The 25,711-nt window shown below is 51.0% G+C and overlaps 1 protein-coding gene across 2 annotated transcripts in view; it reads left to right on the forward strand.

The window, feature by feature from the left end:
* Sox13 (SRY-box transcription factor 13) overlaps positions 1–25,711 on the forward strand; it is a 48,454-nt gene that overhangs the window by 19,345 nt on the left and 3,398 nt on the right. Inside the window, exons 2-12 of one of the 2 annotated variants that reach the window (XM_036201915.1) lie at positions 17,032–17,230; positions 19,950–20,061; positions 20,145–20,231; positions 21,063–21,235; positions 21,396–21,464; positions 21,838–21,952; positions 23,486–23,568; positions 23,755–23,917; positions 24,573–24,682; positions 24,783–24,879; positions 25,246–25,389. In XM_036201915.1, coding sequence (XP_036057808.1) covers positions 17,033–17,230; positions 19,950–20,061; positions 20,145–20,231; positions 21,063–21,235; positions 21,396–21,464; positions 21,838–21,952; positions 23,486–23,568; positions 23,755–23,917; positions 24,573–24,682; positions 24,783–24,879; positions 25,246–25,389 — 1,351 coding nt within the window. In that variant the 5' untranslated portion in view covers position 17,032. Of the gene's footprint in view, positions 1–17,031; positions 17,231–19,949; positions 20,062–20,144; positions 20,232–21,062; positions 21,236–21,395; positions 21,465–21,837; positions 21,953–23,485; positions 23,569–23,754; positions 23,918–24,572; positions 24,683–24,782; positions 24,880–25,245; positions 25,390–25,711 lie in introns of those variants that run through there. The other variant, XM_036201914.1, reaches the window with a different exon arrangement.

Here is a 25,711-nt window from a genome sequence, read left to right on the forward strand (position 1 = left end):
CTGGGAGCTTCCCCAAGCCGGGAGCAGCGCTAGGCCAGCAGGAGGGGGCCGGTTCAGGTTCCAGGTGACAGTTCTCCAAGGCCACACCGGGCTTTAGAGAGGGGCCTCATCAGCCAGTTTGAGTGCAGCCTCAAGTGCCATTGGCTGCGACTTTTGCCTCCTTATATCTGTGTCCTCATCAGTAAGAGAGATGATTAAGAGTAACTGTTTCAGAGGGCCCATGACTGACCTGACAGCTGAAGCTGACACTCCATGTTACGCAGTTCCTGTTTCCTCGTTGAGAGGTAGATCGCAATGTTCGGCTGCCGGGAGCTCAGATCGCCTCAGTGAGAAATGGAGGTTAACAACACTGCCCACCTCAGACAGTTCCTCTGAAGAATAAATGGATTAGCAGGAGTGAAAATCAGTTTGTATAATACTGGGCATGAAGTAAACACTCAAGAAAATCAGGCTGTAGTTGGGGGTCCTTAGCCACATGCACCGGCGTGACTCACCGTAGCGGCCACCTGAAACGCGTCTGATTGCCTAATGCTCATGTTTTAAAATGTTGTGGACGTCTCCACTACAAGTCTCTTCTTCTTGGCGCTGCCTCAAGATCCCTCCCTTGCCCACTAGTCATTTTTCCCCTTTGCCAAGTCTGCCTTGGTTGCTGCCTCAGTTTCCAAAGACAGTTGGTGAGGGAAGCTGAGGCTGGGGCAGGGCAGACTTCTGGGAAGGCTGGCCACTGTTTGTTGAATGCTTTCAGATGGGTTAGAGGCTAAGAGGCTGCTGCCTCCTTGCTTCTCTGCCCCTTTGAAAAGGAGCCAAAGCCAATCGTAATGGTACCTATAAAATTAAAGGTCACGCCTGAGGAAGGACACCCGAGTTTGAACTCTGGCCTACACACAGGCTTGTACCCACATGAACATTCATTCACATGTATACATACATGTGTACACACACACACAAAATGGTGTGGCACGGGTGCTGGGGGAGGGGGGGAGTGTCCTGTGAAAATACAGAAGAAATGTCAATCTGTGGCTGGCCCAGGAGTAGATAATGGGAGAGGAAATGCGGCCTCTGCAGAGAAAATGGACGAAACACTGTTCCTTAGTGAGTGAACGTCCCACGATCACTGGCTGCTGAACTGGGGCTTCTGAGGAACCTGGTGTTTGGGAGATGGTGACAGTTAGGCTTACTCGTATCCCACCTAGAGTCCTGGATGCGGAAGAGAAGCAGTAGGGGAGAAACAGACTTGTGTTGGTTACTGGTGCCAGGGTTGGTGACTGAGTGATGCTGGCCACCTGCTTTGTCCTTTTGTGTCTGCTCAAGCTGGGGAGCTAGGTCCTTGAGTCCCTGGGAAAGCCCTCATTTCCCATGGCAGCACAGATGGGTGGTCCCAGCCGACTGCCGCCGTGACGACCTTCCTGTCCACAGTGCCTGTGGCTTTCTTGGTGACCAGCATCCACTGACTTCTTCATCTTTTGAGGCCCTTACCGATCTTGATTGCCGGTCCTTTTCTTTGCTGCTGCAGTGGGATGGCTGCAGGCAGTGAGTGAGAGGAACCAGGACAACAGTCAGACGCCTTTCCCCAGTCTGCAGGGACCCTAGTCTACTGTGTGGAGGTGCCAATCACGGAACAGGGTGTGGGCGCATGAGGTGTGGAGGCTGATGTTTAAATACCCCAAGGAGGACCTTCAGAATATATCCTGCTTTGGAGCTACAGCTCTGGGCCCCACAGAGATACCCACTTTATCCAGTTCATTCATTCATGCAGTACAATTCATTCATTTATTCAATATACATTTATTAGAACTGGGTGGTAGGTTGGTTGCCACTCCGACTTCGGCAGACTTATGCTAAGTGCTTTATATACAGTAACTTGATAACTCTCCAGCCTGCCTGCAAGAAGGTAGTGAGTATTAGCTCCACCACAGGTGGAGACTCAGAAGTGTAAAGTGAGGCAGTCTCAATGATGGACAAGCAAGTCAGGCGGTTCCCCATTCCCGCCCGCAGGCCTCCTAATCTATCTGATTGTTTTGGTTACAGTCGTCACAGTCAAGTGGTTAGGAACTGGGCTTCATCTATCATCTCATTTACTACTCAGAACCACAGTGTGTGTGTGTGTGTGTGTGTGTGTGTGTCCATGTCCACATCATCATATTTACAGATGAGGTAGCAGGCGTAGAGAGTTAATATGTTGCCTATTAAAAAGTCCTTGGCTTTGGATACAGAACCCAGAGAGAGGATAGGAACTAGATTTAACCTGAAAGGCTCCTCCCAGGGGACTTGGTACCAAAAAGGCACCATGTAAGCCTCCAAAGGAAGGAAGCAACCCACAGCTCTATCCAGCTGTAATGCCTCTGAACCACAGCAGCACACAGCACGGCACAACACCTTAAAGGCACAGTTGTGGTACACACCTTGGCCGTAACCAATGGCTTTCATTGGACTTAAGACGGTTCAACAAGAGAGAAATCATGCCTGGTTCTAGAAATCTAGATAACCACCAAGGTCTCATGAAGTCATGGATTTTTGAAAGGAGAATCTATAACCACCACTCTACTGAACCAGCACAATCCCTAATTACATTCTGAATATTTATCCTCATGCCCACAGATAGGCAGAGTTCGTACCCCTTATCAAGGAAACTTCTCTTTGCAACAGGTGGAGGCCAGTGCCAGTGGGAACATCCACAGCACAACTCTTGCACTTAGGGCTCAGGGATCATTGCAAAAGAGAGTGGAAAATTGTTAAGAGCCAGAAGAACAGGAAGCTTACTGTAAGATTGTATCTCCTAGAAATGTCAGAAGCCACACCCATGTTATCTCACAGACATGGCTGCCTAAATGTGTACTGAACAAGGATGGCACCAACAGACGTGCTAACATGAAGGGGGGATGCTCCCGAGGCCTCAACTCTACCCAAAGACCTATAGACAACAAAAGGATGCTGAGAGCAGGGGAAGGAGTCTCCCCCTGGGAAGAGCACACCAGTTGTTTATCCAGTACTAAATGGTCAGCCTTGAAAATGTCCGAGTGATATTATACAGGCTGAGCAGGGTGTAATTATTTAAAAGTGCATTAGAAGCCAGGGGTAGTGGTGCATGTCTTTAACCCCAGCACTCAGGGAGGCAGAGGCAGGGAGATTTCTGTGAGTTTGAGGCCAGCATGGGCTACATAGTGAGTTCCAGGACAGTCGGGCTAGGGAGAGAGACACTGTCTCTAAAAAAAGGTGTCCGGTGGTGGTGGGGGGGATGCATTTGAAGTAAGAGCATTTGCCGCGGTGTTTGTTCAGGATGACTTCGGCCATGTGTCTTCTCCACAGCACCCATCCTATTAGCAAAGATGAGAACACTGAAAGAACAGATTAAAAGCACAATAAGAAACAGAGAAAAAAGGAAGGGCTGGTTTAGTGGTTAAGAACATGGTTGCTCTTCCAGAGGACCCACATTCATTCCCAGCACCCATATTGTGTTCTGCTTAACTCTAGTCCCAGGGTATCCAGCACCCTCTTCTGGCCCCTTTGAGTATCAGGCACACATGTATGTACACAGACATATATGCGGGCAAAACACCCATGTATATAAAATGGAAGTTAAGAGGGGGGCGAACTGGGGTTTCAGCCCTCTTTGTGGTTCTGCAAAGCCACAGTTTCACCTGATACCACCTAATGTTTTGAAAGGAGAAACAGAGCTTAGTCTGTAGAAACTAGACATGTCACCAAGCTGAAGCCACATGCTGCCCAGCCCAGACATGGCAGAAGCTCTGTGTGACAAAGATGAAATTCCTCTTGTGTGATGGGTAAACGCAGCTTATTGCAGACTGTCTCAATCTGTGGCCATCCTTTGGTCCCCACATTCCCCTTGTTCTTGGGATTGGCATGCCACTGCCCTGGTTAGTAGAATGGCATTTCCCACTGGTGGGCACCCCTTAGAGGGAAATGATATTCTGAAGAGCTGGTGAGTTCTGAAGAGACGTGTCCAGGGAGGGAAGGTATGGTAGTTCATGCTTGGTGCAGTGACTGGTCCAGATAAGCAGAGCCCTCTGCTTATGTGGGCTTCCTTCCCAAGCCAGTGTGCTCACTGTGGGCATCTGAGGACCTACACTGTGTCATGCATGTCAGAGAGAGGCTAGTTGTTGGGGACACCAAAAGGACGTTTAGGACATTGGTTCCGGGGGCATATACATGTAACACCAGCTGCTAAGGAGGCAAGAGGATGGAGGTCAGCCTGAGATCCTGTCTCAGAAATAGCAAGGGCTGGGGGAGGGGAGTGCTTTGCCTGGAGCTGGGTTAAATGGAGAGAGGCACAGCTGAAATTAAGGGCCATTTGAGGGGTAGGATGGAAATCTGCAGTAGACGCCTCTTAAAATATGTACATATATGAAAACAATCTAAATAGAATCACCAAATAACGGGAAGACACAGTCCCAGCTAGATAGCTCTTACCACTGAATCAAACCTCCAAGGTTGGGAATGAGTTACACCTAATTGAGTTGTTGGCCAAAGAGACCCCATGGAAACCGCAGACAGCCCAGACTGTTGCCAAAGCTGTGGTTCTTCTCTACAAAGTGATGGTGAGGAACTATGGCTGAAGACAATACCTAATAACTCACTGAACACAGAGAAGTTGAGCTGACGCCTCTCTAGAGCTTTCGTCCCTACTGACTCGTGTTCACGGTACTGAAAGGTACTCAGCACACTACCAGAGGAGAAACGTAAACACCACCACCCCAGCTGCAAACCTTTAGTCTAAAGTAGTGACCTTCAGGAAGATGCGTTGGTGCAGTGTGTCACAGATGTCGTGGGCATAACCAACCACTGTCTGATTGGATCCCATGCCCCACTCTGCTTGGGTCACCAAGACCCTGAGACTAGACAGGCCATGGGCCTAAGGGAAGCCAAATTCTGCTGTTCTTCTGAAGGAATTGCTTCGATAAAATGACTCCTAATGACATTCTGCTCCACTCAGATCGGTGCCTTGCTCAGCCATCATCACAGAGCCTCCTGTAGTAGATGGAAACAAATACAATCCACAACTGGACAGTGGGCAGAGAGGGAGAGACCTTGAAGCACTCAGTCCTAAACAGGATGTCTCCATCAAATCCCGCCCCTCAGGGCTCAGGGAACCCTGTGGGAGAGGAGACCGAAATGGTAAGTGGGGATGGAAGATACCAAGGAAACAAGGCCTTCTAGACACAACAGGACTGATACATTCATGGAGACTGAAGGGAACCCCTGCACAGTGGGGGCTCCCTCCCAGACCCAGGAGCAGGCACAAACCACACCCGAACACCTGTTTTCACCGAGAGATCCTTTATTAAGCAGCAAAGAAAAGTTAAAATGACTCCTTTCTAACTTAGGCAGAAAACAGCAGCAAATGACCTTGCAGGTGTCATTTTGAAGAAGAGAGAGGGGAGGTCTGTGTTAGAAGGGGCTAGGAGGTGGTGGTAAAGGAGATGGGCTTCAGGGGGAAGGGGAAGGGGTACGGGTATTTATCCCAGCAGGACAAAGGACTGCCTCTGGATTGAGGGGAGACAGACATGGCACATGGGCAAATGGTGGTTTATAAAGGTAAAGGGGAAACTCCCATGTTAGGATGAGGTGTTTAATTTTAATTGGGCATGTTAATTAGGTGAACCAAAGGGAGCTTCTGATAGCTGGACCTTGGTAGTCAGCCTCAGGAGGAGGACGTGGCCAAATAAGGGACTAGACCTTGGTGGCTAGCTTTAGGAATGTGATCTAGCAGTTTTTAGCAAGGCAGAGGGACTGGGGAGAAGGGCAAGGCCTGCCAGAGCCCCGCTCGAGCGGGCTGGTGTCCCTTCAGAGACTGTGGCAGCATGCACAGGGCCTGCACAGGTCTAAGCCATATGGGACCCTAGTGTGCTGTGAGGGGAAGTGGGCACAAGCTCCCACCCCTAAGCCTGAACTGATCTGCAGTTGGTAACTGCTTGAAAAGGAAAACTTTTGTTTGCTCCAATCGAGTCTCACTGGGTGTACAACCACACTCAAGGGGAGGCCTCGTGTCCAGCAGCAGATGGCCAACAGAGAATGCATTTAATGGTTGTTTGCTTTTCACCTTACACGTCTTTCGCTTATGTATTATGGTTGCCCATTTTGTGTTTTTATGAGATTTCTGTGTGTGTAAATGTGCTTTTCTCGGTGTCTGTGTTTCTTGTACCTTTTCCTTAACGCTTTGGTTTCTGTTTGTCTTTTGTCCTAGTCTGGTTTGTTTTTTATTTTATCATTTTTTTAGATGCCTGTTTTTATTTTAATGAGAAAGAGAGATAGATAGATAGACAGACAGACAGACAGAGATGGGTGGGTGGGTGGGTGGGTGGATGGATGGATGGATGGATGGATGGGTGGAAGGATAGATGGATGGATGGGTGGGTGGGTGGATGGGTGTGGGTTTGGGAAGATGAAGGACAATCTAGGAGAAGTTTGGGGAAGGGAAACTGATCAGAATATATTGTGTGGAAAAATCTATTTTCAGTTAAAAAAAGAAAAAAAAGACAAAAATAGCACAAACCTAAAAAAAAAAAAAGGTCAAGGTTTGGGGGTGCTACGCCTTCATGAGAGCTCATAGTGACAGACTCGCAATCATAAAACCCTGGGTTCCAGCCTGAACTTGGGGGGGGGGGCAGTGCGGAGCGTGCAGACAGAGGTCATCTTGAGTTAAGACTGTGAGATGGAGCCAAAGGCTCCACACAAACCTGTGTGATGAAGGCACACTCATCTTTGCTTGTCTGACCATCTAAGGATGGTGGGGCAGGTTCAGGGAGCAAAATCATTGTTTGCTTTTTAAAGGTCCAGCCCATGGGCTGGAGAGATGGCTCAGAGGTTAAGAGCACTGACTGCTCTTCCAGAGGTCCTGAATTCAATTCCCAGCACCCACATGGTGGCTCACAACCATCTGTAATGAGATCTGGCGCCCTCTTCTGTGTACATAATAAATAAATAAAGGTCCAGCCCAGTCCGTCTTGAGACCTCTACAGGATGGGTGTATTTGCTCCCTTTTATCATTTCATTTTCTTACAGCGCCAGGGCTGGACTGCAAGGCCAGTGTTCTGTGGATGAGCTCCAGTCGGAGGGTAGAGAGCAGAGTCCAGAGCTCTATCCTGCTTCATTCTTGCTGCTTGGAGGCTGGCAGCCCCCACCCTGATCACTAACACATAAAAAGAGATCATCACTTTGGAGAGGGTGAGGGTTTTAAGAGTCATCTGCCCGGAGACCAGTGAGGACTAAATATGTATCTCACAATTCCAGGAAAGTTGTAGGGAGACCATCTTGCTTCTTACTCCCTCTGTCCCCAACCATACATGTGGCTGGATTCTCGAAGTGTGCATCACCCTCGTAACCACAAAGCCAGTGTTAGATTCCTTGTATACAGCAAGAAACGGAGGGGTTTTTGTTGTTTTAAAAGGGGATCTCATGTAGCCTAGGATAGCCTGGAACTTTGGATCCTTCAACTTCTCTTCCGCAGTGCTGGGATTACCACCATGCCTGACTGAAACTCAGGTTTTGAGAAATAGTTTTTCCTCCAAGTTCCCAAAGCTGCCTTGATTTCTTTTGACGACCTTTTCTTTAGCCAGAACTCCGTCGAGAACTGACCTTGTGACCTGAGAACATAGTGATCAGTTTGTCTTTGTTGGGCTAAAACACGGGGGTATGAGAATGGGCCTCAGCCATTGAGTGCAAGATGTAGGCTTGGCATCAATGAGTGTGACTTAAAATATCCCATCTCTGCCAGACAGAATGCCCCAGCCCTTAGCTTCTGTGATGTTCTCTTGAGGAAGAGACGGTGGAGCACCCGGAAGAACTTGTAGCTGAGTAAATGCTACCCCGTGGCCTCTTCCATGTTGCTTCTCTTTCCTTTGGTTAATAACTCAGGCCTGTCCCTTATGAGGCCTGACAAGATAGGCCAGTCCCTGCTGCAGTGGCCTAGAATTCTTCCCTTCCTGGGAGACAAGAATGGCCCAGTCGCATCCCTGGCACCGTTGGGAGGGACCATGCCTGGAGACACCATCAGGTCTCCATAGAAGACCTCTTGGGGACACATCACAATGTGAACCCCAGCAGCACCTCAGAACTGACCCCTCTTCCGAGCTGTCCCCTCTTCCGAGCTGCCCAATATATTGACAGTGCTCAAGTGACTCTGAGGCTGGAAGGCCAAGCAGTGGTGGTGGACCATCCTGGCTACTGTTTCTTCCAGACCACGGCTTTCCACTGTGCTCGTGGGGGCTCGTGTCTCTGAGTGCCAGGGAGGGCAAGCTCAGTGCTCAGTGGGTTCTGGGCTCAGGGCACTTACAGATAAGTGGCCACCACCTCTTCCAGGCTGGGGGCAGGAACTGGAATCTCACGGAGCCTCCATCTGCCCAGGTGGATGGATACCGCCTTGACCAGCCAATGGTGTCTGTCAGTCCAGGGGCTAGAGTGTTGGCTGTCCTTTACCCAGCTGAGACTTAGACCAGCCACAGCTGGATCCCATCCGCCTCAGGCTGTAAGGGGTGAGGGGACTGTCGGGAAAGCTTAGTCCTCAGCCTGCAGAGGCCAGCCCAGCTCCCCACTCTGAGTAAACACAGAGATAGGATCGGGTGGAGCCAGGAAGGGTGGCAGGGTGCGGCCTGTGGGAAGAATGGCAGGATGTGGCACGGGGCACCATTCTGGGCACCCACGCCTTGGGACTATTGTTCAGGGCAGCCTGAGGCTCTCAGCTCTCTGGGGTTTCAGAGGAAGTGACAGTCCCTCTGGGACTAAGGCCTGCCCCACCCCTGGGCATGGATCTCTTTCCCTGGTGATGCCCTTGGCACCAGCCACTCTGACGAGCTGAGGGACAGGGCAGCAGGGGAAGTTTGCTGTGCCCAGTGGCCCCCCTCAGAGGGTCTTCCTGTGCCCCAGGTCTGAGTCACAGTCATGCTATGATAACTGGAATCTTCTCTCTACATCTAGACATGGGGGGTGGGGGTGCGGGGGATGGGAGCTATGATTATCGGAGGAGGAAGAGCTCAGAGTGAAGACTTTCCTTTGATTCCCATTCAGCTGGGTCTGTCGTTGAGTGGCTGATGGTTTGGGGGACAAAGGGGTTGGGAGAGGGTGGGAGTAGGGATGGGGAAGCCTGCCCATAGGGAGAGCAGGGGCCGTATATTGTGTACCGGCAGCACTCTGTCCCTAGTCATCCTCGGAGGGGCTTTTCTGTGCCTTTATCCAGACACTGGATTCAAAGTCCCAGGCGCCAGCTCAGAAACTCAAGGGAGAAGATGGTTGGAGCCTCCTCCTCTTAGGGGATGGTGCCCATTAAGGGTGCTTAGTGTGATAAAGCCAAGGAGGAAGGAGTGTGGAAGAAGACCTGTGAGGTCCCTAGGAGAGAGGGGACGGTAGTGGAAGGGTGTAATGATAAATAAAAAAGAAATTTGAAATGGGTACCTGCAGGTAGGCCCTACCAAGGTATGCCACTGAACCACCACGCCCCGTGCAACAGAGTTAGTGCTAAAGGTTTATTTGGGGGTGGGGGAGTGAAAGGTCGCAGGGAGAGGGGACATGAGAGAGGCAGGCAGACAGATAGACAACAGGGAAGAGACAAGAAGAAGGAGGAGGAGGAGGAGGAGCAGGAGGAGGAAGAGGAAGAGGACGAAGAAGAAGAAGAAGAAGAAGAAGAAGAAGAAGAAGAAGAAGAAGAAGAAGAAGAAGAAGAAGAGAGGCAAGAGAGTGAGCTGTGACTGGCGGGCGCTTTCAAGGGAGTGCTCATGTCCTTTAGCCCCTGGTGATGGGTCACAATGTAATGTAAGGACTTTGGCGGCAGAGGCAGGCTGCTGCCTGGGCAGAAACTAGCAAGAGGTACTACTTACTGTTCAGCCTCCTTACTGGTGGAAGGTCCCTGACTGTAGTTCTGAAGCAGGGCTGTCCCAACAAGCACACAAATTTGACATCTCTAGACCTCAGGGTCCTATTTATTTATGTATTTATTTATGTATTTATTTATTTTAAAGATCTGTGATGCTGGACAAGAGGGAGGGGGTGGATAGCACGGGGGAACTTCCACTGAGTTGGGCGCAGTGGGCTGCCTTGGGTTTGACTCCTGACTAGGACTTGGGGTTGCAAAATAGGGTGGAACTGGGGGAGCCCATAATTGTCTCCTGTGCACTGAGGGCTTCTGGCTTCTGGGCATCTAGAGAGAGGAAGATACCCTGAGAAAGCATAGCATGTGCTTGGAAGGATGAGTAAAGGAAGTCGGTGGGGTCTTTTTTAGTCCCTGGAAAAGAGGCTTAAGAATGAGGCTCCTGAGGAGTCTTTACATCCAAAGAAGGAGGAAAAGGTTTCTTATCAGTCGGGGTAGGAAGAAAAAGAAATGAGCTCTCTGTTGCTGGGTGTCATTCACACAGGGGAAGGGCAGGGAGCAGCATCCGGTCCTCCGTGTGCTGCAGGCACTGTGCTAGGCACTGGGGCTACAATGATGGGTGTAAACGGGTATGTTTTCACCCTGTCTTGGTTGGGTTCCCAAGCTACTGGGTGAGTCAGAAACATCAGCCATTCGAAGGCACCGGCAGCTGTGGTGAGTCCTTTGAAGGCCAAGTTCAAGGTGCCCTGAGAATGTAAAACAGGCACATTTCATGGGTTACCTCTTCCAGCTTTGGTTCTCTGGTTCCCATTTTACTGAGGAGGGAACAGGCTCAGGGAGGTTAAGTTCTTTGCCCAAGGTGGCACAGCAGTGATATTCAGAGTTCAGGTGCAGATATATCCAGGTGTGTGTGGCTTGTCACCCACTTGACTCAACATCCTGGACTATTCCACATACATGTACAGAAAGCTTGCCCTGCGGTACTTAACCCCATAGCCTCATGTGAGGTGTGGGTAACTGCCCAGTGAGCAGGAGAGGAGGTGACAGGGAGAGAATGACAGTGTTCCCACGGGTTAGCCGGGATCAGGAGAGAATGACAGACTCCAAAACCCCAAGGCTGTGCTTGAGACACGTCCCTTCTCACCATGGCTGGTCTGGGACCTTGCTTCCTTCAAGGCTGTGACAGGGCAGGGATGGGTACGCACTGAGGTGGTCCAGGACTCAGTTTCCCAGCAGTACAGCCCACGGAGGTACCTGCCAAGGCCTGGCTCCTGGTCCCAGGTTGTGCCTCCCCTTAAGTAAGCTCAGAGCAGACCAGCCCTGAGCCCTGTGCCTGCCTCTGATGAACCAGGTGCCTGTGAGCGTGGATGTACCCACATATGGGCAACAGGATCTGTTAGGGTTACGTGAGGGCACCAGGCGGAGGTGACCTGGGCGACAACTCCAAACCAGCCTGATGTTACTGGGAGCCATTTCCTTAGCTTACCAGTGCTGGGAGCCGCAAGATGCCACTTCTTCATAGCAGATAACCCGGAGTATAGACTGAGGTACTGGATGGGTGTGGGAGACGTGGAAAAGGGTATAGAGGCTCAGGGGTAGGAGATGGCCTGAGGAACACACCAGCACTCACTCACATAGTGTTGTGTCTCCTAGTAAATAAATGTTAAAAAAAATTAAATGCTGGATGCGCTGCTCAGTGGTAGAGTATGTGCTCACCTGTGCGAGACGCTGGGTACAGCTCCCATTAAAACCCCAAACAAACAAAGTTGTAAAGACTTCAACCAGGTATGGGAGCTGGAGAGATGATGGCGCAGTGGTGAAGAGTACAGGCTGCACTTCCAGAGAGAGGAGGATCCAGGTTCAATTCCCAGTACCCACATGGCAGCTCACAACTGTCTGTGACTCCAGTTCCAGGGGATCTGACGCCCTCACACAAACGTACATGCAGGCGAAACACCAGTGCACATAAAATAAAAATAGAGAAATAATAATAAGAAAAAGAATCAGGTGACTCTCGGGCACTGAGGCAGGTAGATCTTAGTTCAGTCTGGCCTACACAGGCAGGCCCTGTCTAAGGGAAAAGAAAGAAAAAGGTGGAAGGAGTCTTAAGAATGTTTTGTCTGGAGCTAGCAAAACGGCTCAGAGATTAAGAGCTGGTACCGCTCTTGCAAAGGACAAGTAAGCTCCAGCTCCAAGGGGAGTCTGATGCCTCTGGTGCCAGGCACGCGCATTTATGGATGCACATACATAGGACACACACATAATTAAAAACAAAATAGATCGTCAAATGATATAAGAGAGAGAAAGAGAGTGTTTTATCTAACCTAATAATCCATCGGGTTGTAACCACAACTGATTATGAATGAGCTAGTGCACATGTGTATTAAGGTTTGGGACCCTTGGTGTGTTTTGATACGGCACATTCCCACCCAGACCGGCTGCCTTACAAGGGCTCAGTAGCCAAATGTAGCCAGTGGGGCTGGTCTTGGGCAGTCAGGACAGGCCGTTGACTCTTCCATCTCCCCCTGGAGGGGTGGTGGATGGTCACCACATCCAGTGGGGCAGCATTTTGGCCTCAGGCACTCATCCGACCCTGTGCTCTGGCTCTGGTGGCCGGGACTGCTCCGACTGAGGTAGGAGTTGGAAGCCTGAGGCTGGGGCCTAAAGAAGAAGAAAAGCCCTTGGGACCCAAGTCTGGCCCGAGGAGTCGACCTGGTGGCAGCCAGTGGGTGTGGGACGAGGTGGCTGAGAGCCGAGGGATCAGAAGCCCACAGGCCTTCATTGTGCGCCTGTCACACTTCCTCTGGCTTCATTGCTTTTGTCCAGCACCCTATTGTCTGGTTTCCTTTTGTCCCGGCTTTCAGCACCGCTGCCTTTTATTTTCCAGCCAGCCTGGTTGTTTTCATTTCTTTTGTCTGAAGTTCCTGAGAGGAAGGTTTTATTTTCAGCGGTTTGATTAATTCACAGCTTGAGCCCGGGTTTGTTTGTTATGTAATTGCTGCCCTCAGCTCCAGGATAATGCCCCCGCCCCCACTCCTGCCCCCCTGCGGGGCCTGCCTCCTGGCCCCTCCCCAGCCGGATAGGCGGAGCTGCCTGCTTTCTGCAGGTTCTCTAGGCAGCACCCACCCCCCCAACACACACACCCCTGGGCCAAGCTGGCCTGAGGTCTGTTTTCTCTTCATCCAGGTGAGATGGGGCCCAACCAGGGTGGGCTAGCCTTCTCTTGCCCTGTGCTATCCTGGGTTCCTGAGGCACCTTGTACTCAGAAAGCGGGTGGGGGAGTCTGCTGTCCTCTGATCTGTAGGGTACAATCAAATCAAATAAATATGTATACATCTCAGTCGACTATAATATTCCTGTAGCTCTTCATAAAACACCTTATGTATTCTGTTGTATACTATAAAGCTGTGATATTGTATGATTCAGTACACAGTACCAGAATAGTTGGTGTAATCTATAGATTATAGTGTGCCCTGTGCAGAATTGATATGATATACACATGCACTAGTCTCTATTTTCAACCTCACTTAACAGGGTTTCAGGTGTCCACCGTGATCTGAAAGTATTAGATGGAAAACCTTAGAAGTAAATAATTCATAACGGTTTTTGTTTTGCTTTAAATTTATTTATTGTGTCTGGGAGTGAATGGAAGTCAGATGACATTTCTGGAGTGGTTCTTCCCTTCTACATTTATGTGGGTTCCAGGGGTAGAACTCAGATATCCAGGCTTGCGTTATTGGACAGCAAGCACCTTTATCTGCTGAGGCATCTTGCTGGCCTTGTTTTGGGTTTTAGAAACAGGGTCTATTGGGCCCCGGGCCATCTCTTAACTTCCTATGTAGGTGAGGATGACCTTGAACTTGTGACCTTCCTGCTTCCACCTCCAGAGTTCTGGAATCGCAGGTGTGTGCTACCATACCTAGTTTTTTTGTTGTTGTTTGTTTTTTGTTTTTTTAAATATGGTGCTGGGGATGGAGTCCAAAGCTTGATGCATGCTAGGCAAGCACTCTACCACTGAGTTACATCTCTATCCCTGTGCGTTTTTAAAATAGCATATTATTCTCTGTAGCATGATGGAATCTTAAATTCTCTGGGTTGTGGACCATCCTTTGTCCAATGTATCCACACAATATGTGGGTCAGTTGGGTGGCATCTCCTTCCATCAGCTGTTGGGACTGGTGCTTGGGCAGTATTTATATTCAGGCCTCTCCTACTTTACTGACGGTGGCACTAACCTGCAAGCTTAGTGACGCTGGAATCCAAGTGCTTGATTGGAAAGGTGAAAGGAGGTAGCTCATCGATTCAGAGCACTTGGTGCAGAGGACCAGGGTTTGGTTCCCAGCTCCCACTGGGTTGCTCACAACAACCTGTAACTCCACTTCAGTTCATCTGATGCCTTCTCTGGCCTCCGTGGGCACCAGCACACACACGTGCATATTCATCAGGCACGCGCACATACACACACATGCATATAAAAGGTGAAAGTTCTCAACAGAGGGGGACAATGATTTGCTAAAGTTGATAAAACCTAGTAAGACGTCGACTGTGGAATCGTGAAGAAAGGAAAAGGATTTTATGTCATTTTTGCTGCAACTCAAACTGCAAACTGTGGGGCCCTGGCTTGGTTGTGCTGGGGAGTGGGGTGTCACACTGCCTCTGTTGTTTAGGGGTCTGCTACTGATCTGATGGTTGCTCTTTAATCCCTCTACGTCTAAGTCCATGTATTTTTTACTGTTGCAGAGGTTGGGAAGGCGAGTGCCACTCCATGGCAGGAGGGCACAGGGCTACCAGTCAACTCTAGTAAACTCGCTTTTCCAATACCACTATGTACTCCCCCGGCTCTGACCTAGTCACCTCTAGTGAGGCCTCACCTCCCAACACTTTTGAAGGAGGCCAGACTGTAGTAGAATATTTTAAGGGGTGTTACTTTTGTTTCTGTTGCATTTGTTGAACTCTCTGAAGCTGTGTTGCTGTGCCTGTCTAAAATACTTGATGGTCTAGAACTGAAGGGCCAATAGCAAGGCAGGAGAAAGGATAGGCGGGGTTGGCAGGCAGAGAGAATAGATGGAGGGAGAAATCTGGGAGGAGAAATCTAAGATCTAGTAGCCAGAGGAAGAGAAGGACTCCAGGGCCCGGCCACCCAGCTACACAGCAAGCCACAGAATAAAAGTAAGATTTACAGAAGTTAGAGAATAGGAAAAGCCCAGAGGTAAAAGATAATTGGGATAATTTAAGATAAGGAAAGCTGGCTAGAAACTAAGCCAAACTAAGGCCGGGCATTCATAATTAAGAATAAGCCTCTGTATGGTTTATTTGGGAGCTGGATGGTGGCCCCCCAAAGGAGAGCCAAAAGACCCTCAACAATACCAGACCCTTGTGTGCTACTGGAGCCCAGTGTACATCTCTGAGTGCTTGCCTGGGGACCAGAGAGGGCGGCAGCTGATGCTCTGGCCTGGAGCCTGAAGTAACCTGGAGACAGCTCTCCAGGATCTTGCAGATGCTCACCCTCTGGTGGCACTGGGCAGTGTGGTAGGAGAGAAGGCAGCTTCCCAAGAGTCTCCCAAGCATATTGCAAGTTGGGCATGGTGGCACAGGCACTTGAGTTCAAGGCTATCCTTAGCTACATAGTGAGTTTAAATACTAGCCTGGGCTATCTGAGACACTGTCTTGAAAAACAAAACCATAAAAGCCCTAGGGGTTGGGGACTGGCAAGATGGATGGCTTAGTTAGCCTCTAACTAAGAGCGCTTGCTGTTCTTGCAGAGGATCTGGATTCAGTTCCCAGCACCCACATGGTGGCTCACAACCATCTGTATGTAACTCCAGTTCCAGGGTGTCTAATGCCCTCTTCTGGGCTCTGAGGGAATCCAGGCGTAAATGTGGTACACATATATACATACAGGCAAAACACCCATATACATAAAGTAAATAAATATTAAAAAATTATTTTGGGAGAAAAATAACAACCAAGGGGCTGGAGATATGGCTTAGCAGTAAGAGTATTTGCTGCTCTGCAGAGAACCAGACCTGAGTTTCCAGTAACCCCTCCAGCTTCAGGAGATCGGACACCCTCCTGTGGCCTCTCTTGGCACCCACACATGCACATATCTACACACATTCACGTAATTAAAAATGAAGAATAAATCTTAAAAAAAAAAAAAAAATCCTCTCCAAATCCTCAAACCTAGCACTACAAATATCTATGCCATCAGGGGCAGACTCCACCAGGGACTCTAGCTAGAGAGCAGAACGTATTTCCTGAATGTCGTCCATCTATATTTTACAACCTGCATTAGATATGTGCTATACGGGTATGTGCAAAATATAAGAAACATTTTGCTTTGACTTGCTCCTACGGTGAGAAGAAGAGTTGGCTGTAGCTCGGTGGTGGAGCAGGAGCTTAGCTTGGGTGGGGTCCTGGGTTTGATCCTCAGATTCACTATAAAGAGTAACTGTCTTGTACTGGGGAGTTGGTTCCTGCTTCCTTTTGGTCAAGTTGGGAACTAAGGTAAACTTGCCTGTGTGTGAAGGTCCCTGCCAATTCTAGCCAAGTTGATCACTGGGCTGGAAATTCAAATCTGGACTCTTTTTTTTTGGGTGGTGGGGGGAAGCTAGGGGAGAACAGGGTCTCACTGTGTAGCTCTGGCTGTCCTGGAACTTGCTCTGTAGACCAGGCTGGCCTTGAACTCACAGAGATCTGCCTGCCTCTGCCTCCTGAGTGCTGGGATAACAGGTGTAAACCCACTATGCCCAGTCTTCAGATTCAGTCTCTTATAATGCTGACACTTGCTTTTAAGTCTTAATAACTAGTTCCAGTACATATGTTTACACACATACAGTGTTTGGTTATCTTGGGTTCAGAAGCAGCCAGTTAACCCTTTCTGGCTTCTTCGGTTGACCCCATCAGCTCACTAGACCCAGCATGGCAAGAAACAGGGAGCGTTCACTTAGCATGTGCAAGGCCGTGGCGCCGCAAAAGAAAAAGAGAGAGTGAATATCAGAGGTGGGATCCCTAGATAGATTTTAAAAACTAAAAAAAAAAATAAGAAAGCAGGTTCCAAAGTAGGCTCATATTTTTATGCATCTTTGAGGGGTGCCAGGAGTTGCTTGGGTTGGGGAGACAAAGGATGGAGGCACCTGCTGGGGGGGCAGAGTGGGTTTCTAACTGGGCCATGGACCTCATTCACTCCGTGTCCTCTGTCCTTCCTCCTGCAGGATGTCCATGCAGAGCCCCGTCTCTGTGCAGCTGGCCCCAGACAGTGCAAGCACCATGGTGAACTGCACCATCAAGTCTGAGGAGAAGAAGGAGCCTCATCACGAGGCCCCCCAAGGCACAGCCACTGCAGAGGAGCCCCAGCCTGGAGACCCAGCCCTGGCTCCAAAGGATGCTGCCAACTCACAAGCTCCAGCTCAGGTATCTAGCACTTTCTAGGGACCCCCTCAGTCACTGTCCCCACTCTGCCTTTGTGGCTTCACCTGGTGTGACCCACCCTTTCCACCAGGTCTACATGCTTGTGTCTAGCTTGGGTGCAGAAATGGTCTCTGCAAGGGCAAAAGGGGGCCCAGGTGAGCAGAGGGGTGGAGCCATCACGGTCAGGGCTAGAAGCTGGGTCACTTGTCAGAGCAGGACAGGGCTGTCTCCTTCCATCCCTACCTGAGTGGCTGTTTCAGACTATGATTTCCTGAAGACAAGGGAACTGGGGTTTGAGAAAGATCTGCAAAGTGCCTGGCACACAAGCGTGAGGATGGAAGTTTGGATTCCCAGAATGCTTGTAAAAGCCAAGAAAGTGTGGCAGCTGCCTGGAGGCAGAGACTGGGAGTCCCTGGAACAGGGGCACTGAGTTTAGGGAGAGATCGGCCTCAGAAAATAAAATGACAGGTGCTTGTCAAAGCTGGGCCTCCATCTCTCTCTCTCTCTCTCTCTCTCTCTGTGTCTCTCTCTGTCTCTGTCTCTGTCTCTCTCTCTCCATCTCTCTCTCTCTCTCCATCTCTCTCTCTCTCTCTCTCTCTCTCTCTCTCTCTCTCTCTCTCACACACACACACACACACACACACACACACACACACCTGCCCACACTCACATGTGGAATGCACGTACACAGAGAAGAGAGAGCTGAAATACGTTGTAGGGATTCTTCAGGTTTAAACTTCTGTTTCTATACAGGAAATTGAATTTGATGACTCTAAAGGAGAAACTCAGTTTGGAAGAGTGGAGGTGATCAGGGAATACATCTTGGAATAGTGGGCCTAAGACACCAGGGGCTTGGGTTAGATGAGACATGGAATCTGCTGCCGCCGCCGCTGCCACTGCCTCTTAGCTCCCCCTTCTCCTCCGTCTTCTCTTGTTTTTTTAGACAGGGTCTCCATTATGATCAGGCTGGCTAGGAACTCACAGAAATCCACCTGCCTCTACCTCTTGAGTCCTGAGATTAAAGGCATGTACCACCATGCCTGGTTGAATACTTCTTTTTTAAAGCTTTGTTTTCATCCATTCATTTACTTATTTATATTTTTCAGATTTATTTATTTTATGTGTATGAGGGGTTTTTTCGTTTGTTTGGTGGTTGGTTGGTTGGTTTTTTGGTTTTGTTTTTGCCTAAACTTGTGTAAGTGTGTCACATGAGTGCCTGGTGCCGCAGAGGTCAGAGGAGGAGGAGGGTGTTAGATCCCCTGGAACCAGAGTGGTTGTGGGCCACCATGTGGGTACTGGGAACTGAACCTGGGTTCTCTGCAAGAGCAACAAATGCTCTTCATTGTTGAGCTGTCTCTTCAGACCCTATTTTTGTTTAAAAATGTGTGTCTGTGTGTGTGTCTGTGTCTGTCTGTCTGCCTGCCTGCCTGCCTCTCTGTCTGTCTGTTCAGGAGTCTGTGCATGTGAGTTCAGTTGCCCTCAGAGGCCAGAAGAGGATGTTGGATGTAATTGGAAGTTTCTTTGGGCCACCAACCAGTTCCCAAATAAAGACATGGAGACTTATTATTAGTTACAAATGCTCAGCCTTAGCTTAGGCTTGTCCCACTAGCTCTTTTAACTTATTTAACCTATTTCTCTTCATCTATGTTTTGCCTCAGGGCTTTTTACCTTTCTTTCATTCTATATGTTTTACTTTCCTCTATATCTGGCAGGCTGGCCCTTGGCATCTCCCTGGCATCTCTTTTCTTTCTTTTCTTTCTCTCCTCTCAAGCCTAAATTCCTCCTCCTACTTATTCTCCCTGCCTATACCTCCTCCCTCGCTATTGGCTGCTCAGCTTTTTATTAGACCAATCAGGTGCCTTAGGCAGGCAAGATGAAACAGCCATACTTCTTTACATAGACAAATGCAACACATTTTACATAAACAAATATTCCACAACATGAACAAATGCAACACATCTTTGCATAGTTAAACAGCTATTCCACAACAGTTGGATCCTCTGGAGCTGGATATTGGGTGCTGGGAACTGAACTCTGGTCCTCTGTATGAGCTCTCAACTGCTGGGGCAGTGTTTCAGCCCCAGGGATCATCTAGGGAAGCCACAGTGAGTGCCTGTAATCAAGTAGCCTGGCTGGAGCAGCACATGGGTTCGAAGTGATGGCTAGCTGAGGGTGAGCTCTCTATTAGTTACTTTTCTAGTGCCGGGACAAAATGTCTATGGAGGCAACCTAAGGAAGGGTTTATTTTGGCTGACAGTTTAAGGGTACACATGGTGGAGGAGGCATGGTGGCCAGGAAGTTGAGGCGGCTGGCCTTGTTGCACCTATAGTCTGAAAGTGGGGAGATGAAACTGTCCAGGACCCTACGTTCAGGGTGGGTTTTCCTTCTCAGTTAACCCTTTCTGGAAGCATCCTCACAGACAAACCTACAGATGTGTTTCCATGGTGATTCCAAAATCATCATCAGCTCCTTCCCATGCGATGTATCGGCCCCTCACTCAGATGCTTTACTATATGGATCCCAAAGACAGTCCTGACTTCCAGAGAGTTGTCAGGGGCTTGTGTGAGACCAGCCCCTTGTGAGACGCCAAGCCTGGACTGATACCCTGGTCTCTTGTCCCTGAGTCTCTGTTTATTTCATTCACTGTGTCATTTATCAGATAGTGTGCGCCAGGCCTGGGACTTTCTCGGGAGTGGCAGTGATAATTCAGTGTCTCTTGTAGGACTGTGCCTCACCAGAGAGCAGTGGGTCCCCAGACCCCAAGAAACCAGCAGCTTCTGAGGCCGCTTCGGGAAGCCAGGAGAGGCTGGACTTCAACCGTAACCTACAAGAAGGTAGAGTGCTCGTCCAGTCAGAGGTGAGGTCCGGCCTGGCCTCTGGTGGGCCCTCACCCAGCCCTTACCCTGCTTTCTTCCAGTTGTGCCGGCCATTGAGAAGCTGCTATCCAGTGACTGGAAGGAACGGTTTCTGGGAAGAAGCTCTGTGGAAACCAAGGATGTCAAAGGTACGGGGTCTGTGTGTCGAGAGCAGGGGAGGGCACACCACCCAGAGCCTTTTTCCTTCTGTTTAGCCGCGCACTCTGGGGAGACAGGGCGGTGCCTCATACACCTGCCCTGTGTCTTGACTCCCACCTGACTGTGAAGTTTATCGCCATGCCTCACCTGGGAATCTCTAAGCAGTCGTCTGGCCCATCCCCAGGCTGGAAGCAGGTCCCATGGGATGGATCTAGGCTCTCATTAGGGACCCTTGGGACTGAGGCTTGTCATTTAACCTTCGCAGTCTGAAGTGAGCTGAGAGTTGCCACTCACTGTTGGCGCTGGAGGCTAGGCTTCCAGGACCGTCCTGAGGGCTGCTGCGTACCTCCTCAGAGTGATCATTTTTCTCAGTGTTGTTGAGTACACCCACAGTGGGAGCTTTAAATCCATGCTTTTGCTCTCCCATTTCCTGACTGGGAGCCCCCGAGGTGGAGGCCTGAGCTTTGGCATTTTCCAGAGGCATCCTGACTATAAATGGTCCCCAGTTAAGCTCTTAGGAATAAACTGCCGCCACATCAGACCGCCAGGTTGGAATGGAAGGCAGGGACGTGAGCAGACACTGTCAGATCCTAGACAAACAACTTCCCACACATTAGCTCGTTCACCCTCAGACTGACCCTTTGAAGTAACTGCCACTGTGCCAAACAATAGATTTTTTTAAAAAATCTCTTAAAGTACAGAGAAGTTGGGCACCGGGCTGGCGGGAGCCTGGGACAGAGAGGCTGTCAGATGGGTGGGTGGGCGGATAGACAGGTGAGAACTAACAAACACTCTCCGTGGCGGCATTTCCCTGCGAGCAGGGACCCAAGAGAGCCTGGCTGAGAAGGAGCTTCAGCTTCTAGTCATGATCCACCAGCTGTCCGCCCTTCGGGACCAGCTCCTCACGGCCCACTCGGAGCAGAAGAACATGGCCGCCATGCTGTTCGAGAGACAGCAGCAACAGGTGGAGCTGGCACGGCAGCAGCAGGAGCAGGTGACTGTCCACAAGAGGAGCCGGGGTTCTGAGAACTGGCGCTCCCCTGCCCCCCCGCCCCGCCCCCCTGCGCTCGTCACTCGGCCTCCTGGGGAGGGGCAGGCCCTGGAGGAGGGCAAGGGCCTGCTGTGATTCCCCTGTCGACTCCATGCCTTCCCAGATTGCCAAGCAGCAGCAGCAGCTGATTCAACAGCAGCACAAGATCAACGTCCTCCAGCAGCAGATCCAGGTGACGGTGGCGGGTATGGGCAGAGGGTGGTACTAGCCGGCAGAGCCACTGGGGAAGGGGGCCTCGGAACAGGCTCCCCCCCCCCCCAGGCTTGATGAAGAGGCCATACTTTGTCTCCAGTTCCCTCTGATTCTGGAGTCCTGTTTTTAGGGGGTGACCCCAGAATGTCTCTCCCTGCCCCCCCCCATTAAGACTCAAGGACAAGGAGATGGGCTCACAGGTGTGATATAGGGTCAGATGGATCCTTTGGGAAATTGCCCCCCCCCCAACTCTATGCCCTGTGCGTGCCCACCACACCTCAGGTCCTGGGTGGACCCCAGCTGGGCAGCTCTTTGGGTCTCCAGTGGCTTAGAGTAGGTTTCTTTGCCTTCAGCAGGTTAACATGCCTTACGTCATGATCCCAGCCTTCCCCCCAAGCCATCAGCCTCTGTCTGTCACCCCTGACTCCCAGCTGGCTCTGCCCATTCAGCCCATTCCCTGCAAACCAGGTGAGTGGGCCAAGGAAGGGCCGCCACAGAGGCTGCTGCCTTGAGATGAGAGAGGAGCCCAGACCCACTATTTATCCATGAGTCTGCTCAGGGGTCTTTCTAGGACACAGTTTGGGGTCTGCTCCGTGTAAGCATAAGTCCTTTCTGAGCTTGGCTGGGAGGATGGCCAAAGAAGAGCGTAATGCAAAGCACAGAAAGTCTCAAGAGAGAGAAGGCTAGAGAAAGGCCTGGGGAGGCTCCTTGAGGAGGGGGCACTTGACGATTGAGTCCTGGAAGCGGGGGTAAGAAAGGGAGGGAGAAGCTGGAACTGGGGTTGGAGGCTGAGGGAAAAGAGGTTGCGGAGGCGTGTGAGCGATAGGGATACGGGACGCTATTGAGGACTGGAGCGTGGGTTCTGGGCAGTGGATGCGTAGGAATCCCTGAGCAGTGAGTGCGCTGTCTCTGGTCGTGGGTAGTGGGAACGGAGGTGACTGATGGGATGATCCCAATGATTTCTGGTGATAGTGGCAACAGAGAGAGTTGGGGACAGGGCAGACACGCTGCCTGTAACTGTCCCAACAGGGTGGGTAGCAATGAAGTACTCCTGGTCTACCTACCCTCCCTGTTCCATAAGCCCACGACAGAGTACAAGCTCTGTGCCACAAAGCCAACCTCGCTTGCCAGCTGGGTTCATGGTCCTCATCGTATCCTCATACCTTAAAACCCCATCCCTGGGGCTGGAGAGATGGTTCAGAGGTTAAGAGCGCTGACTGCTCTTCCAAAGGTCCTGAGTTCAATTCCCAGCACCCACATGGTGGCTCACAACCATCTGTAATGAGATCTGGCGCCCTCTTCTGTGGACATAATAAATAAATAAATCTTTAAAAACCCCATCCCCACCCTGGCTGGAACAGAGTGCCTTGACACACCTCCTGTGGGCACTGATCGCTACCCAGTGATTTGTATACAGGCTTATCTCTGCTGAATTGCCACGCCCCCTCACTTCAAAGCCTAGTGAGACAGGGTAGGTAGGAGAGAGCATTGTATAGGCCAAGGGTAGGTTGTGGTTTGAAATCCTGGTGTTGCTTTTAAATGGCCTCATGGGCAACCCACTGAACTTCTAAGTCCTGTTAGCTTATCTGCAGCGATCTCTAGAGAGCCCTGACTAATACACCTGTAAAATGAGACAGATATTTTGAGCGCCTTACATACCACATGCTCTTTATCATATTCCTCCCAACACAGTTGCTGTGCCTCCTGCACTCAGCGGGCACAAGACCAGAACATGCCCTCCCTTGCATGTCCCATGGGAAACTCTTTAGGTTGGAAAGGGCGGGCATGGCCATGAGCCTGCGGGGGGGCCATGTAGGAAGAGGGGGTAGATGGGCCCCTGTGCTGCTTGAGCCCGATGGGAACAGAGCAAGTGGGGCCTGCTCTAGGTTCAGCCCACCTACATGTCGTGCCTAGGGTCTGTCACATGTAGTGTGATGTGTAGTGCTGGGACTGGTTGTTCTGGACTCATCTGGGACTCTGACCCCGCTTCTCTTTCCACAGTGGAGTACCCCCTGCAGCTGCTTCACAGCCCTCCTGCCCCTGTGGTGAAAAGGCCCGGGGTGGCCACCCACCACCCCCTGCAGGTACTGCCCTGCCCACTGCCTCCTGGGGGGCCCTCTGCCTGCTGTCTTTTGCTCTCACTGTCTACCTCTCCTCTGCTCTGGAAGGTTCTAGCCTCACTTTCTCCCTGAGTCCTGTCTGTCCCGTGATGGGGGGCAGGGGGGATCTTCCTTTGGTGTCTCTCACTTTCTGACTTTCTGGGTTCCCAGGAGCCCCCCCAGCCATTGAACCTCACAGCCAAGCCCAAGGCGTCTGAGCTGCCCAACGCCTCCAGCTCCCCCAGCCTGAAGATGAACAGCTGTGGGCCTCGCCCCTCCAGCCACGGGGCTCCCACAAGAGACCTGCAGTCCAGCCCCCCCAGCCTGCCTCTGGGTAAGCTTTTCTGTCCGCTCTCACCCAGGAGGACAGATGAGTCAGATGCCGCCAGGGGCATGCGCCTTCCCTTTCTCAGTTCCAGTTTGGGGTTTTTTAAAATTCTACAGTCACTGAGCTCCACTCCAGCCTCTGCGTTCTACTTCTTCCTTTTTTTCCAAAAAAAAGATTTATTTTTTAAGGTATATGAGGGCTCTATCTGCACGTACAACTCTATCCCAGAAGAAGGCATCAGATCCCACTGTGGTTGTGAGCTACCATGTGGTGCTGGGATTTGAACTCAGGACCTCTGAAAGAGCAGCCAGTGCTCTTGAACTGCTGAGCCATCTCTCCAGCCCCCTCAGCCTCTGCACTCTTAAAGCCAGGGTCTAGGCTTGTTCAGAGGAGGCCTCCTTCCATGTCCCATTTGTCCCCCAGGATCAGGTTAGACACCACAGGGTCTGGCCACTGAGCTGCAGATTGGGGAGTGTTACTTCATCCCAGCCCCTTAGCACCCTGCCACGGGCCATCCTGCAAGGGTGTGTGGGAATGGGCAGGAAGGTGCCACCACAAGGCGCTCCGAGGAGGGACATGGCAGGAAGTGTAAGAAGTGTGGGCGGCTCCTGGGATAAGGTCCTCAGGTCCCCCGCCCTTCACCTTCCTCCCTCTCCAACAGGCTTCCTGGGTGAAGGGGATGCTGTCACCAAAGCCATCCAGGATGCTCGCCAGCTGTTGCACAGCCACAGTGGGGCCTTGGAAAACTCCCCTAATACCCCATTCCGAAAGGTATGGGCCACACTTCCTCTTCCCAGAGGGCGGGAGCAGGTGAGAGAAGGTGTAGACGGGGTGACACGGGAGGTACTGATGTACAGGTTGTCCCCTGCAGGACCTCATCAGCCTGGACTCCTCCCCAGCCAAGGACCGGCTGGAGGAGAGCTGTGTGCACCCCCTGGAGGAGGCCATGCTGAACTGTGACGTGGACAGTAAGGCCTCTGGTGCTGGGCGCCGCTTCCTTCCGCTGGGGCCGTGCCTGTCCCTGATCCCTTCTCTCCCTTCTTTCTTGGGTCCTCCCGGGATAAAGTCCTCGGGTCCTGGCATGCATCCCCACTGTGCCCAGGGGTCTGTCTTTAGGTCTGCCTTCCCCTATCTTGTGGCTCCTCTTTGGGGCCCTGCTGTGCCTGTTCTCTGGCTGTGGTGGGTGCTGGCCATTGCCTTCCTCCCTATCCTCTGCTTCCCGCCTGAGCTGAGCTCTGTGTGAGCCTCCTCAGTGCCTCCTGGTGGTCATGCCAGGGATGTCTCTGCCAGCCCCAGAGCAGCTGCCTGCCTGACTCTGTCTGCCCACTCTCCAGGCGCCCGCCATTTCTCTGAGTCCCGGAACAGCAGCCACATCAAGAGACCCATGAATGCCTTCATGGTGTGGGCCAAGGATGAGCGGAGGAAAATTCTCCAGGCCTTCCCAGACATGCACAACTCTAGCATCAGCAAGATTCTTGGTAAGGGCCAGGGGATGGGTCCTCTACAGCTCAAGGGGTTCAGCCCAGGTCATAGTTCAGTAGAACTGGATTCCAGGAGACAGCTGGGTCTACTTAGGGCTTGCTTGGTGATATTCCATGCCTTGTTAAACCCTGGTAGAATCTTAGAGAGTGTAGGAGTTGAGATATAATGGGCAGGTGGATCCTAGGACCTTGTACCAGCACAGGCTCTTAGGATTGCTTCTTCCCTTGGGACTTGGTGTGTTCCATACTACCCACATAGCCCCCAATGCCTCCTAGCCTGTGCTGTGGCAATAAATGGGAAATTGGTATTCTGGACCAT

Source organism: Onychomys torridus, chromosome 11, assembly GCF_903995425.1.
Source record: "Onychomys torridus chromosome 11, mOncTor1.1, whole genome shotgun sequence".
Taxonomy (NCBI): Eukaryota; Metazoa; Chordata; class Mammalia; order Rodentia; family Cricetidae; genus Onychomys; species Onychomys torridus.